We start from the raw sequence: 14,705 nt of genomic DNA, 5'->3' as shown, positions 1-14,705 counted from the left end.
AAATTAATTTGAATGTTCTAGTAGATGTTCATACATGTACAATGTATATATTGTACTTTCCTACAAAACCCTGTCACACATACTGAATTTTGTAAAATCAAGTTTGGGAAAGTCATATTCTGCATGAATGTGATGAGCAAACTGTAGCTGGGATAGGATTGATTAGAAGCTACTCCTAACCCAGTACTGACCTGGCTTGGAGAGTTTTTGGTTGCTATGTGTTGTTGGAAGCTCCTGATGTGTGACAGGGGCTTTATGTACTTGTGTCTGCAACAATCAACAATGTGCAAAGTCCTATCTTAACACGACATGTTGTAACTACAATGCTTGCCCATGTGTGCCATGAGCAGCAGATCAAGGTAAGCTCTAGAGTGCAGGTTGTGACATTAACTGCTTTGGGCACGTGCCTGACTTCCTGCAATGTGGTAGAGTGGGTGCATTAGCATGGATAGCCACTCATCTCATCTGCTTGCAACAGTAGATATGTTTTACCTGCCAACCTGATATATTTTGAGTTCTGACCTGTAGGATACATTGGAGACACTCTGTTTGCTACAAGCACATGTAGATTGTGTATGGAAGTAGACCTTTTGTGGTGTAACTTATGTTTGTTCATCTGCCTGTCAGATGTCTAATGTTAGTATCTTTTTATTTTTACAATCTTCTTCTGAAGTTGCCTTTTCATGTGTTGTCTTTTGTACAATGTAGCTGTCTCTTGTACATTTATCTTTACATGAAAAACAACACTAGAAGAATATTAACAAAAGGCTGAAATTAATAAATGTATTTGACATTGATAATGTTCACAATGCACTTTCCCCCCTACAATTTTAAAACACCTCATGATAGACTTATCTACTACATGACTGAAGAAGAAGAAGGGCTATCTTGATTATACATTAGCTCATTAACATTTGTAATTGTAACAGTGGTAATATATGATACAACATTCATGATTTAGATTATGGAAATTTGCCTCGCAGACACACACGTTAGTGATGCTGATGAAGAGTGATGGATGTCACTCAAAATGTCCTGAAGTAATTTCCATAATTTATCCAGTAGTACAGTTTGAATTGTCTATGAGTACCAGTACTGTACAGTGTACATGTGTTTCAACTGTCAACTACATTGTTGCTACTGTTGTTGTGTAACCTATGACTGTGCTTTTACATTCTCACATCCTTGCACTGCTTCACTCTGCTTTTACATTCTTCCCTTGCATTGGATTGGTGGGATTCAGAGAAAGGCAGAAAGAGCCGAGCACCACTTTCCAGTACAAAACCTTTATCTTTTTCTGAAGTCAACTACATGTAGTTCTAACAGAAATACAGCTTAGATGCATGCTTTCAGATGTAGAGAGGAGGCTGCATGCAATGACACTTTTGTGTAGATATATTCCGCCACTTATAAAGAGTCCAGCATGGTCAGCAGCATGTCAGCATGTAGAGTATCTTCTCAACAGACTAACTAACAAGATTGAGTTTAAGTAATTTGAAATAACTAGCATGGATTCAAGCGTCCAAACAGGTTCAATGCAATGATAGATGAGGAACATTATGTCTACAATCTTATTAGCAAATTTAATAGCAAAAATTTCATAATGAACTGAACTAGTACATGTGTAGTGCATTTGGCAAACAGTTGGAAAAATATAATTTCACATAAGGCCACACCAATTTAATTTCTTGGTTAACGGATTTTTCTAGAAAAATAATGGTGCGGGCGGGCGAAAAAAAATAAAAACAGGCCTAGGCATCGTATTATGGCCCAAAATGGTACCATGGAGCCATGAAGTCAACACACCAGGCTGGTTAACAATTTAAACAATGAATTTTGAACTTTTAATGGTACCATTGCATTGAAAGATGGAATAACTGTAACAACTAGGATGAAAACGTCTGTTTTCAACTGTTCAGGGCAAAATATGAGCATTTTGCAGTTGATTCTGGATTTTTATTTTTATTTGCAAATCAGAAAAAAATGAAGCGGCGAATCCGTTAACCAAGAAATTAAATTGGTGTGGCCTAAACTTGATCTAAATAAATTTTAAGTGAAGTCTGTATCTTAGAAAAACATAACACTGCCACCATAAACCAGAAAACGATAAATATATAAACTGCACAGCAATGAGAATGCATACTTGCCCAGAGTAGACTTTAAGTTTTGGTTGTAGCATTAACGGGTATTGCACTTTCTCCACACAGGTTTCGTCATGCAGTGGTGAGATCCATGCTTTATCAGAAGCCCAAGCCAAAGCCCAAAGCCAGGTTTGCAGAGGTGGTGACAAAGATGGTGTCCATTAAGGCCCTGACAAGCCCAGCTATGAGGCGCCAACTGGGTAGGTTGTTGCTACTTCCTAATAGTCTTAAGTTGCTCCATACACATTTCATGCATTCTTATTTGTCTTTTTGCAGTTCATACTGTTGTCTAAAGCAACCTTCTGTCTCTACAGCTGCTAATGACATGAGTGGGAAATTCACATTTGGAACCCATACATACAGCGTGCTGGAGAGTTCAGGGGCCATAGAAGTGGACGTACTGTTTCACAGGAGACGACTGTGAGTTAGCTCTCATACTGGTGTGGTCAAGTTATATAACACTTTGAAGCATAACAAAAATATCACAGTAGTTTAAGGTATCACAAGATTGCGTCCCTACATAAATAAGCACCTTATAGAAACCTGTTGCACAGATGTGTATCATACATGATTTGTTACAAGCATGTGGATTATGATCTATTATCAATTATTGAATTGATCTTTTCAGCCTAATTTTGCAAAAAAAGATGTGCCCTGAACTGCATGTCCAAACCTTAATGTTGATTTCACAATCTATGTCACAATAATGCATTGCTTGGTGTTAGTGCTGTCCCTGGTGCTGATATACTGGTGTTAGTGCTATCCCTGGTGCTGATATACTGGTGTTAGTGCTGTCCCTGGTACTGACATACTGATTGTTTTGGTCCAACAGGTCGAAGCTTACCCTCCTCAACAGCATGTCCAAGCTCAACTTGGTAAGAAAACACACCTGCTGTTATGTACTTAATGAACCTGAGGGGAGTAGCAAAGTCTGATTTGAGGAAGATTTACGACAATGAATTGATATTTGGGTCAATTATCAGTTAAGCCAGTAGAGTGGGTCCACATGTTGATCAGTCACAGCATTCCATTCTACAGTGGATATACAGATTGTGACCATGTACATGTACATATTAGCATAACCTTTCTAGCTACCTAAGTTTCTGCCTTCTGAATGAGCTACCATCATGCATAATTTAATATGTCTGGATGCCTTTTGACCAAGGTTCAAATGTCATGTAATTTAAAATATTGTCACACTTCAGGGTAAACTGATGACTTGAAATCATTACATATATGCAGTACTACTGCAGCTGTATAACAGCTCATGTAAACTACTGATATTCTCTGTGCTCTTGTAACTTGTACATGTACATGTAGGTGAACAAAAGTAACAATGGCCCCGTGGGGAATGGAACGACCACAGACTCAGGACAGTCTTCTGCTCCAAGCAAACAAGATGAGGCAAAGGAGGATGTGTCTGTGGAGTTTGAGACCAGAGATGGGACAGCCAAGACAGGAAAGGACTACACCCACACACAGGGCAGACTGGTGAGAAGACAAATTGTCATGCCTTTCCGGTCTTAAAATAGACCTGTTTACAGATCACAGAATTATGGATAAAGCATGGGGCAAACAACATATTACCATGACAACATGTAAGCAGTGCATGCATCCTGTGTTTGCTCTAGTAAATGTTGTCTTGGTAAGGAGTCTGTTTTCTGCCTGCATTACCTGCAGTTCTCTGTTTTCTTAGCATGCAGGGACCCATAACTGGCCCATGCCCAACATGGTTGTAGATTAGTCCCCAGGTGCATTTCTACCCCAAAGAAAATCTCCCCTGTTGTCTGTGTCTACAAACTTTCTGTAAATCAGCGTCTCTCCCCAAGCAATCACAACGGTAACTGGATTGATGTAGATGGTCCCAGGGGTATTGATTTTTTCCCCAAAACCTCATAAGTGCCTGGGAACATGCCGGTAATGGCGAGTTCTACCCAGCATTGAAATCTGTACATCCAATCTTGGTAACAGCCATGTCTGCAAGACGAATGCCTCCATGAATTTTTCACACTGTTCCATTTCCTGTCTCTAAGGTGGAGATCGGCCTGCCTTCATTACGTATTCCATTACGCCTGTCAATGACTTTCTCTTGATGCTATCGATTTTGCCATACTGTGGGACAAAAGCAGGAGTTTTCTTTCATGCCTGCAAGAACTGTAATTCGGGTTGATGGAACACTGTGTTAGATGACCCAATAACTGCTCTACATCAATATTACACCTAACTTTAACCTGGAGACATTAAGACTGAGAATGGAAGGTAAAAGATTAGATGATAATATTTCAATGCTGCATGTGACAACGTATAGAGAGAATAAAGAGTCTATTTAGTTTTATCTTACAAGGAATCAACAAAACCTTTATTACCTCCAGTATAATGACTTTGCCCGGGGTATCTCCTTGAGCCTTGTCGTACTCCCCCTGTGTAATCCTAGCTAAATCACCATCATAAATATTTCAACCAAGTAGTTTTGACTGTAAATTGCACATTTAGCTCTGTTCTTGATGGTGTGTAGGATGGCATTATAGGACACACAAAGAAAGCCCAATGCTGCTATAACCATTCTGCAACCTTGTGAGTAATTCTTTTGAACTAACATTTTGAAATAAAAGGTCTTCGTAACAACCTAACAAAGGGTTAAAACTGGGAGGCATAATACTGGATACAAAATGTGATGTCTCTATTAACCTCAACATGATGCTGACATACTGGCCCCCGGTTATATGTGCATCCTGCATCCAATTTACACCAGTAGGTGGCACTTTTAACCTTCTCATTTCCATGAGACTGATGAGACATGATGTTATCTGTGCTGCCTCACACACTGTAAGGTAATGAATATGTCCCGTGGCAAAATTGATACTTTAAATTTCAATATCACTTTCTGATGGAAATTCTTATTAAAGAGAAAATAAGATCACATTGGTTCCTGACTACACAAGAAAATGGACTATTAAAAGCCTGAAACACATTTCATTAACTCTATTGTTTCCAAGAAAGATAATTCTTTTACTTAGCAATGCCTGCCTACAATTTGCAACAGTACTTCTGGTTTATTTCTGTATATACAGATGTATATACTGGATTGAATGGAATTATTGAGCACAATTTGGTACTAGTATTTATTCCCGATTCTTGACAAACATTCGTGAAGAATTGTTGTGTAACGTTTTTGCTAAAACTGAAGCTAAACTCAGTCCTTCCTATGTTTTGTGCAATATCAGATTACGTTCCCATAATCACTGAGTCTATGCCTGAATGTGACTTGATTTAGGGTGACCTTTCTAAATTTCAAGACAATGTGAAATTTCATCCATTACTGATCAAGGAGAATCTATATCTTCTGTAAGACGTCTGAGGTAATCAAGAACACCAATAATCTATGATGTTTATCTTCTGAATGCTGTTGACTGTTTTTCTTAATATCGCTGATAACTGTGTCTTCTTGCCGGACAGGTTTTCAAAGAAACAGAATACAGAAAGAAGATCAAGATTCCCATCATTAATGACCAGCAGTACCAGTCAGACAAGGATTTCTACGTGATTCTCAAGAGTCCCAATCCACGAGAGGATGCAGCGCTAGGTGACCCCAGCGTCGCACGAGTGACCATTATTGATGATGACAGTAAGTACTGTACATGCTGACTTAACCCAGAGCAACAGGCCAGTAACCACCATCTTGTTTGTGTCAGCAAACTTGCTAAACTTACAAGCCCAGCCCCCTGCAGTTCATCTAAAGCCTTGGGGGGTGTTTCAAAAACACACTGTCCATCTCACATTTGTGACCATTAGTTAGTTTTCCTCAACACCTTGTATTTAGATTAGGACTAACTGTTCACCATTGTCCATGTCAGATTAGTGCCACTATACAATACGTCATTATGGCAGTATACAATCAATGGCAGTATACAATCAATGGCAGTATACAATCAATGGCAGTATACAATCACTGCCAGTATACAATCAATGGCAGTATACAATCAATGGCAGTATACAATCAATGGCAGTATACAATCAATGGAAGTACATGACTGTATACAATCACTGCCAGTATACAATCAATGGCAGTATACAATCAATGGCAGTATACAATCAATGGCAGTATACAATCACTGCCAGTATACAATCACTGCCAGTAAGCAATAAACCATAGTATACAATCAATGGCAGTTTACAATCACTACCAGTATAAAAGCTAATAAGACCAGGGCACAGGATGCCAAAGAACATATTGAAACTAAGACAAATTTAGAAAGAACTGACATACATGTAGACTGTTAAAATTACTGTGTGTGGAAAGATAAATCCAAGAATGCCATTCTCAGAATTATGATAAGTTATCAGTAACTGCAGTCTAGTCAATCTACCAGTACTCTCTTCCTATACTCTGGAATATTGGCATCTAAACAGCATTATTATGCAAATGAGACAAATTGCATTTTGTTCATTACTAAAACTATAATGACTCATTTTTTATGGGACAACATACATTGATAAGAAGTAGAACATAATTATAGGTTACAGCAGTAATCAGAAGAAAGTCATTTTCAAATTTCAAATTTGGTTATCCCAATGATATTAATAAATTAAGCTTTTATTGGCTATTCTTAGGGCTGACGTTTTCCCTCACAGTTGAGGGAACACGATGAGAGACCACAGTTGATGGGCTAAAAATCAAAGGTCTAGAGTAGTAATTTGATGAACAGTACTTGTCTCAGCCATGAGACGAAGTCTTTGATCCACTCACACTAGAAAGTGCCCCAACTCTTTTTGAGTAGTTCCTGCAAAGGCATATACTTAGAGTCAAGTCAGACCTACTTGAGGCATGGCTCTCTTCAAACACATCAGGTTCATTAGTATTCAAGGCCCAGTGTTTCAGATTGAAACAGACACATTATCTCTTGTACCCAATGATTCCAAATGATTTGCCAAAATTGGTAGCCTGGTGTACAAACCCAATTTAGCTGCCGAGTCTCTTTCGCATGCGAAGAGGACAAAGCAGCTAAATTAGGTTTGAACACTAGGCAATAAATTGGATTATTCTGATACTTTTCTATATAAAAGAACTGATCATTGCGTGCCTTGTGGTCTACTTTACCATGGGCCTATTCCAGAGATGAAAGAAGTTTTTGAAGTTCTTGTTTTATTCCTTATTGTGAATTTCCTGCTGATTTTGTCTACATAAGGCATGGATAGGGAATTGAAAGATATGAGATTGCCTTTTTGGGACCTAACCTCTTGTCAGTGTCGCAAATTTGTCTAGCATGTGAAAATATTGGGTAACTACTGAAACACTAGCATACACACAGACACACTGAAAACAAAACCTTGGTACACTGAGGTAAAAATTAAAATAAGACAGGTGGGCATGATATTAACATAATACTTTTCTATATTGTAAACAGTCTCATATGTAAGTTGACAAGCTTCCTATTTTAGTAGTAATGCCTTCAAACCAATAATAAATGAACCAAAGAAGTATTGGCTATGGAGACATCTGTGATTTATTGGATATATTTCATGACCTGCCAGAGGCACATTTTGTCTCTTATGAATTTAAACTGCTACTCATGCAAGTTTTCTTCCCCCCAGAGCCTGGCAACTTTGTGTTTGAGCAGCCGATTTACTATGGGGACAGCAGGACCTTCAAGGTGACAGCCACTGTGCTGAGACAGAATGGTACAGATGGGAACACCAGTGTGGAGTACACAACTATGTGAGTACTATGATAAAAAAATGACTCGCACATCTACTAGTTCAACTGTTCTCCGTGGATCAGGGTGCTTTACTGGCCCTAGTCATAAGTATAGCCCTTTTTCTGACAGCCTACATGTATCTTTCCAGCAGGTCTTTTTGATTACTGCCCTCTTCTCTTCAGGAGCAAAGTAATTGAAACCAATGCAACATGGTAAAAATTCCCGGATGTGTGCTAATGGGCCTGGGTGGGCAGGCAACATTCCCGTAGAGATACTGGGGAGCTCAATTGGTTACCAGGCTAGACGTATATAGTTAGTAGTAGTCAAGAGGGAAAACATCATTACGAACAAACATCAAACATAATCATTCCTGGTAGCCACAGCCTAGCAGGAGGGTCACTCTGATTTAACTCACAGCTATTATGACCATTTATACAGATCATGGAGAGAAAGCAAGGTGGAAAATGAAATGGATGGTGTATTTTCTTTGCACATTGGGCAGTTGCATAGATGGCAGCAAAGTTTGCAAACATCTTGTAACTTTTTTGTCTCCCAGGGATGGCACCGCCAAGGGTGGTCCGTTCTCCTCCCCAACGTTGGACTACATCAGCAACTCTGGCGTGCTGTACTTTGCCAATGGGGAAGTATCCAAGCAAATCACCATCAATCTTAACAAGGAGAAAATGGTAATATTTGTGTGCAGTTCTGTGACCTACTGGTAGGGTGCATGAATTTATCATGATGGCGAGGCATTAACTTTACTCCTGAGGCCTATGCAAGGCTTCAAACCTGTGTTTAACTCATCAATATGCATACCTCGTAGCAAGACTTGGGATGATTACTCTCCCTGCTATTGATCTAATGTTATATATCTACCATTCTTGATACTTACTGGGTTAAAAAAAGCTTTGGAGACTTTTATACAGTTATATCAATCTATATCAAGAGATTTATCTAAGAAATCTTACATTTTCTTACCTTCTCTTGGTCCTATAGTAACCACTGAGTTATAAGTACTAACCATTTCTCTATAATAAGTGTTTCTCTTTTTATTTCAGGGTCACAGAAATTTTGTAATCTTGCTGAGAAATCCAAGCCTGGGTTCAAAGATAGGAGAGCCAGGAGCGGCAGTTGGCTTCCTCTGTAAAGGTAAAGATTCCTGGATTCTGTATCTGTATCTGTATAGCCGGTATAACCGCCCTTCGGCATAACACAACAGTTTCATTCAGGATTAGGGACTAGGGACAGCAGCCTTCTCAAACTTCTATTGGATGTGTCCATAGAAGTACTTATTGGCCTCAAGGCACATTGATCTAGGGCTGGATGTCAGTTCTATACCAATTTCCATGTCCATTGACTGATTGAGCAATGATAATGATGATTGATTGAGTTACAACAATATCAGTATTAGAGTCACATTGTTACCACATGTCAACATGACATAATAGGAGCACAAGTACCACTGTATCTGGGCTATTTGGAAGCAAGCACAAAGGAGTGGTATCTGTCTATGACAAACAGGTTGATCACTCATCGTACCACTCATTGCACTCACCCCACCTATCTCCTAGCAACTGAAATGCAGACAGTCAAGCTGTTATCATTCCATCTCAGACAGATCCTGCTGTTGCTTTACAACTAATTCACTAAGTCTGCTGTTGAAAAAAAAACTCATTTTTTCTACTCATACCGTATCATCAACATGCTATCCACACATTCATACATTATCATGTGAAACTAACACTAATTTTGTTCATAAACCATAGCATGTTAGTGGCATGTTTACTAACATTGTCTCATTCTTGGCCTTGTTACTTGCATGTGTCATCTACCTAACAGAGGAAGAAGGCAAGTTTTGTTAAGCATACACACACTCTTCTAGATGTTAAATGCACTGCCTTAACTGGTTGTAACAGCACAAATTAGTAGTACTTAAATCCTTTTCTGTAGGCTTTTAGGCCTTTTATTTTCTAAAGCTTAAAGTATTAGTTGTAAAAACCTTAAGAGCCAACTGTCAGCTTTGGTATTAGTCAACTACATTTTGAACTAATGTCTATCAATAAGTGTGCTATTGTTTTTTGCTAGCATGTCCATAGTTCATTTGGAAAATCAATTGAGCTAAAATAGTAGACAAGTTGTCTTTCAGCTTTTCAAATAAAAATTGAGAAGAATGTCAATCAACAGATTTCCTTCTTTTCTACCTGTAGATGAGCTGGCAGAGAGAGTTGCCAATGTTGTACCCATGGGTGACACGGAGGAAGAGGACACATCGTGGGGTGGACAGTTCAGAAGGTGCTTTTATCTATCCAAATTACTGTCCCTTTAGCCTGCTAATGTAGCCATTTTGCATCAACTTTGTATTGGTTATTGGGCTAAGCATCAGGGGGTTAACTTAAGGCCTCAAGCAAACACCAGACCTACTATTGCTCATTGAATATATTATGTATAAGCTAATTTTACAGCACAAAGGAATATATCCAACTGACAATTTGAAAGAATCTGAAACACCAACCCCCACCCACACATATGGACTGTAGGACCTTATTTCTGTTGATGTTGCAGTGCGATGTGCCTGGAAAGTGAGGAGGATGAGGATGGGAAGAAGATTCCCCCCTCGGTTGGACAGCTCATCATGCACTTTGTCACCTTCTTCTGGAAGGTCCTCTTCGCATTTATTCCTCCAAGGTAGGTGACATGTGAGGTCAAAGTCTTACTGCAAAGCAGCAAGAAATAAAAAATCTCCCTCAGCTAATTCCCAATTACATTCAACAAGAAATTTGGATAAAATGTAGATCTGCATTTACAGCTATAGACTACAAGTACAATCTGTAAGGTATACTCAATACCTTTAGTGTAGTATTTTGTAATATTCTGCCAGAAATTAAACTTATTTGATTGCCAAATCAATAATTGATGTTCATTGTTCACAATTATTACATTTACATTTCATTATCATTCATTGCATTTTGTTTCTTCCACATATCTGAGCATTATTTTTCATTTTTTTTACAGATCTATGTTGGGAGGCTGGCCAGCTTTTGTAATGTCCCTGGGCTTTATCACCATGCTGACAGCTTTCATTGAAACGGTAAGGAGTTTGTACCAGTATATCTCAGGTGTCTTCAACTTTAACACTTACCAACATTATGCATCACATTGTACATCTGTAGTTCAAACTGTGAATCAGCTTATACCACGGTGATGCACATTACAGGGCACTTTGCATTTTTACACTTACTGGTACACCAACATGTTTTTGAATCAATTGATGGAAAGTTGGAAACACTGACATTAATTCAATACCTTAGTGCCTCCAACACTGTCCAAACAACATTTCTCTGTAAAAATGGATGTTGTATTTATCTTACTAGTGGTACTCTCCAAGCAGAGGTTGGTGGGGGAAGATCGTCACCGTTTTCGTGGGGGGCGACAAAAAAAAAACGAGGCATATATAAAACGGTGACGATCTTCCCCCACCAACCTCTGCTTGGAGAGTAACTAGTGGTACATATTTCAAATCTTATTCACGTTTTTGTTTCCTGCATTGTCGCAAAATGTTAATGCATGTTTGCCCTGACCTGTAGCTGGGCCACCTGCTGGGCTGTGTGTTTGGAGTCCGGACCAGTGTTACCGGCATCACCATCATCGCACTCGGCACCAGTGTGCCAGACACGTTCGCCAGCCGCACAGTTGCTATACACGATGTCCATGCAGATGCTGCTATTGGGAATGTTACAGGTAAAGTCAGATCAATCAATCCTTTAATTTCCAATAATCATCAATAATGATGTTACAAAAAGAGATGAGCAAGCAATTTTCATCATTTTGTCTGCAACCTTAATTCAAGTTTCTACCTCATCATCATGTAATGTTTGGACAAAACTTTCAAATAAATTCTGGTCATTTCTTAATCACTAAGGATTGCATGACATAACGACTTGAAATACAATGTATTAAAATGTTACACTGTTTAACTGTTGGGGATTTTTATGTACTGTAACATATACTTGCCTTGAGGTTGAGCCATGTTTTTGTTGACTGCAGGCAGTAACAGTGTGAACGTGTTCTTGGGTCTGGGTCTGCCATGGGTCATCTCTACCATGTACCATCTGGTCAAGGGCACAGAGTACAGGGTGCTGCCTGGAAATCTCCGCTTTGCTGTTTTCACCTTCCTGGCTGTTGGGGCGCTGTGTCTGCTGATGTTGTTCGTCAGGAGGAAGGTGAGGTCGTACATGCACAAACCTTACAGTCCAACATCAGTCTAACAGCTTGCTTGAATCCTGCATCCTGACTATTAAAAAAGTTGGGACTCTATTCACACTGATAATAGACAAAATTATTACTTTGCATTCCCAAAGTTGCAATTTGATACATATATTAATGTTTGGATTCTTGATGATGATGTCTCTAAATTTGTTTTTTCATCTTTAAAATAATATGTTTATCTTATTAGTACATACATTGTAAGAGGACCATATAGAAATGACTGCACAATTCCTGAAAAGCTGGTGAAACAGTAGGTTAATATTTTGTATCCCGGCAGTGTTTTGGAGGTGAGCTGGGTGGAAAGAAAGTCTCCAAGTGGATCAGTGCGCTGCTGATGTTCTCTTTCTGGGTCGTCTTCATTGTCCTGTGCAGCCTGCAGGCCTACCAGCTCCTGCCTTTCTAAATCAGATGCCACAAACCGACAAACCAGGCCGTCTTGCTTGGGAAAGGGAAGAACAACCTCTGCGTGTCAGTCTCACAGCTGTTCAAGTAGGGACTATTCTGTTGCATGTTGATACTGTCCATGACAACAAACAAACAAACAAGCCAGACACTGTCATGGGGACCTTCCTCTTACTACATTGCACTGTAAAGACATCTGATATTGAAGATGTGGAACTACGGCTTTGCTACATATTCAAATGTATATGTCGATATTGAAGTATATTTCATTCTGTTGTACATAAAATGTAATACTGATTGTGTTTATGTAAATAGTCTCTATACATCACACACATGGACCTTCTTTGGAATGCTTCTCTTATGAAATAACATACTAGACAGAAATGGATTTCCTCAGATTTGAATGGTGTGGTAAACAAACTTTTAAGTTATACTTTTATTAAGATTGTGCTGCTAGGTCGAAAAGGATCAGATGTAACGATTTTGCTTGAATGGAGGAATGTCTCATGACGATGCTATTGATTGGTTTGAAGATAACTCGTAACAATGTAGATATTGTACAAAGTTGAACTTGGAGTTGATATTTATTTGACAGTTTGAGATATGATACAAATGTCTTATTCTATGCAGTCCTGGCTATATATATTTCTATAACTTTGAGGAAAAAGCATTTCCATGAGGATGTATAAAGTATTACATGGGAATTTGGATCTTATAGGTAATGTCAAATAGACTGCCAAAGTGTAAGATTAGTGTACGACTTCACTTGAAACGTACTGAAAGTGCTGATAACTTCACTGTTCTACCACCTTGTGTAAATAATGTAAAATAAAAGTCTAGCTGAATCCTCAGCCTGGATTGAATTTACCATTAGCTGTACATGCCACTTTCTAGTAATTGCTGACAGGTTCAGCAAACCAATGGGAACATCCAAGTGTGATTTGGTAATTGTGTGCCTGTTGCCCACTCTATTCTACCATTGGAACACAAACACATCTTTCTTAGTTTTGAAGGTCTTTCAACACTGGTAAGGACAATTTCGTTTGGCAAAATAAGATGGATGGAATGGGGTCCTTGAAAAGTACTGATGCAGTTGTAGACATAACTTTCATTCAGCCTATCTCCAAAAGGCAAGGCACACTTTACTAAATGTAGAAGGGCATGTCAGCTGGTGTTTGTAGCTGTATGTTGTGATAATCTATGAAAGAAACAGTAGTACATGATGGATTTGGGGGTGTCATCTTGTGACCCACATAGGTGTACTTAGCTTACATCAATACACAACAATTCCATAGTTCTTGGAATTATTCTTTCCCACCTATTACTGTAAGTGTAGCCTTTACACGGTATAGAACTACATGTATTTAACAATCTAGCTAAAGTATATTTATTTCAGTTCATATTTCGAGACAATAGTTCAAAAGAATGTGGGAAACTTTTTGTTCAGATAAATCTCATTCAAGGAGTCAGCAGCATGTTTACCTATGCCAAATGTGTAAACAACAACTTCAGTCTAGTAAACATTGCATTATGTTGATGACATTGTTATGACAAACCAGAAGACAGTGAATGTTTTTTGTTTCAAGGATGTCGATATTTTCACATGCCCCTGGAGTTAGCTGGTCTAGTCTCTTGAATAGAATAAATGCTATTTTTGTGTTCCTGTAAAGTTAGCCTTTTACTTCCAGTGAGGCTTGATAATCATGTGTCAAAGTAGATAGAAGACTAGATAAGCCATAAAGAAGCAATAATGTTTCCAATTTGTAAGCATAGAGGATGATGGGACACCACTTTTCTACCAAACTGGTCTACTCTGGTGGTTTGTCATCTATTGGTAATTACCAACCTAAATGCACACTATGGGAGCTACAAGGCACAGATGATGGAATGGTTCACAAGAATATGATGAAATTTAGTTTAATGCATCAATTGATAATGACAAACCAAACCTTCTCAGCCAGCTGACCACAAGTGTCTGCCCTGTGGTCCACTTTGAACCTGTCCCTGTGTCAGACAAGCTGGCAACTGCCTGGTAAAAGGACAGGACCACTTGGTAGTAGAACAGAACTGATACAAGGACAGAGCCAGCTTGTAGGACACAACAGGCTGGTAGGACAGACCACAAGACAGAACCAACTGGTGTGAAGATATAAGCGGCTGGTGAAGGCCTCAGTAGCTTTGTGATAGACTTTGTGATTGC

The 14,705-nt window shown here is 38.9% G+C and overlaps 1 protein-coding gene across 13 annotated transcripts in view; it reads left to right on the top strand.

Moving 5' to 3' along the window:
• LOC109463049 (sodium/calcium exchanger 3-like) overlaps window positions 1–14,632 on the top strand; it is a 33,575-nt gene extending 18,943 nt beyond the window's left edge. For 8 of the 13 annotated variants that reach the window (XM_019759745.1, XM_019759744.1, XM_019759743.1 and 5 more), the window contains 16 exons: window positions 1,244–1,276; window positions 2,208–2,341; window positions 2,456–2,561; window positions 2,974–3,016; window positions 3,462–3,632; window positions 5,598–5,766; window positions 7,734–7,857; window positions 8,394–8,523; window positions 8,896–8,986; window positions 9,677–9,685; window positions 10,045–10,129; window positions 10,400–10,522; window positions 10,850–10,925; window positions 11,422–11,575; window positions 11,882–12,057; window positions 12,381–14,632. In XM_019759745.1, coding sequence (XP_019615304.1) covers window positions 1,244–1,276; window positions 2,208–2,341; window positions 2,456–2,561; window positions 2,974–3,016; window positions 3,462–3,632; window positions 5,598–5,766; window positions 7,734–7,857; window positions 8,394–8,523; window positions 8,896–8,986; window positions 9,677–9,685; window positions 10,045–10,129; window positions 10,400–10,522; window positions 10,850–10,925; window positions 11,422–11,575; window positions 11,882–12,057; window positions 12,381–12,506 — 1,750 coding nt within the window. In that variant the 3' untranslated portion in view covers window positions 12,507–14,632. The remainder of the gene's footprint in view (window positions 1–1,243; window positions 1,277–2,207; window positions 2,342–2,455; window positions 2,562–2,973; window positions 3,017–3,461; window positions 3,633–5,597; window positions 5,767–7,733; window positions 7,858–8,393; window positions 8,524–8,895; window positions 8,987–9,676; window positions 9,686–10,044; window positions 10,130–10,399; window positions 10,523–10,849; window positions 10,926–11,421; window positions 11,576–11,881; window positions 12,058–12,380) is intronic. The other 5 variants (XM_019759749.1, XM_019759753.1, XM_019759750.1 and 2 more) reach the window with 3 other exon arrangements.
• Window positions 14,633–14,705: the final 73 nt, after the last annotated feature.

This window comes from Branchiostoma belcheri, unplaced genomic scaffold (assembly GCF_001625305.1).
Source record: "Branchiostoma belcheri isolate BF01 breed outbred unplaced genomic scaffold, Haploidv18h27 scaffold121, whole genome shotgun sequence".
NCBI lineage: Eukaryota > Metazoa > Chordata > Leptocardii > Amphioxiformes > Branchiostomatidae > Branchiostoma > Branchiostoma belcheri.
This window is presented reverse-complemented; position numbering and strand designations above follow the sequence as displayed.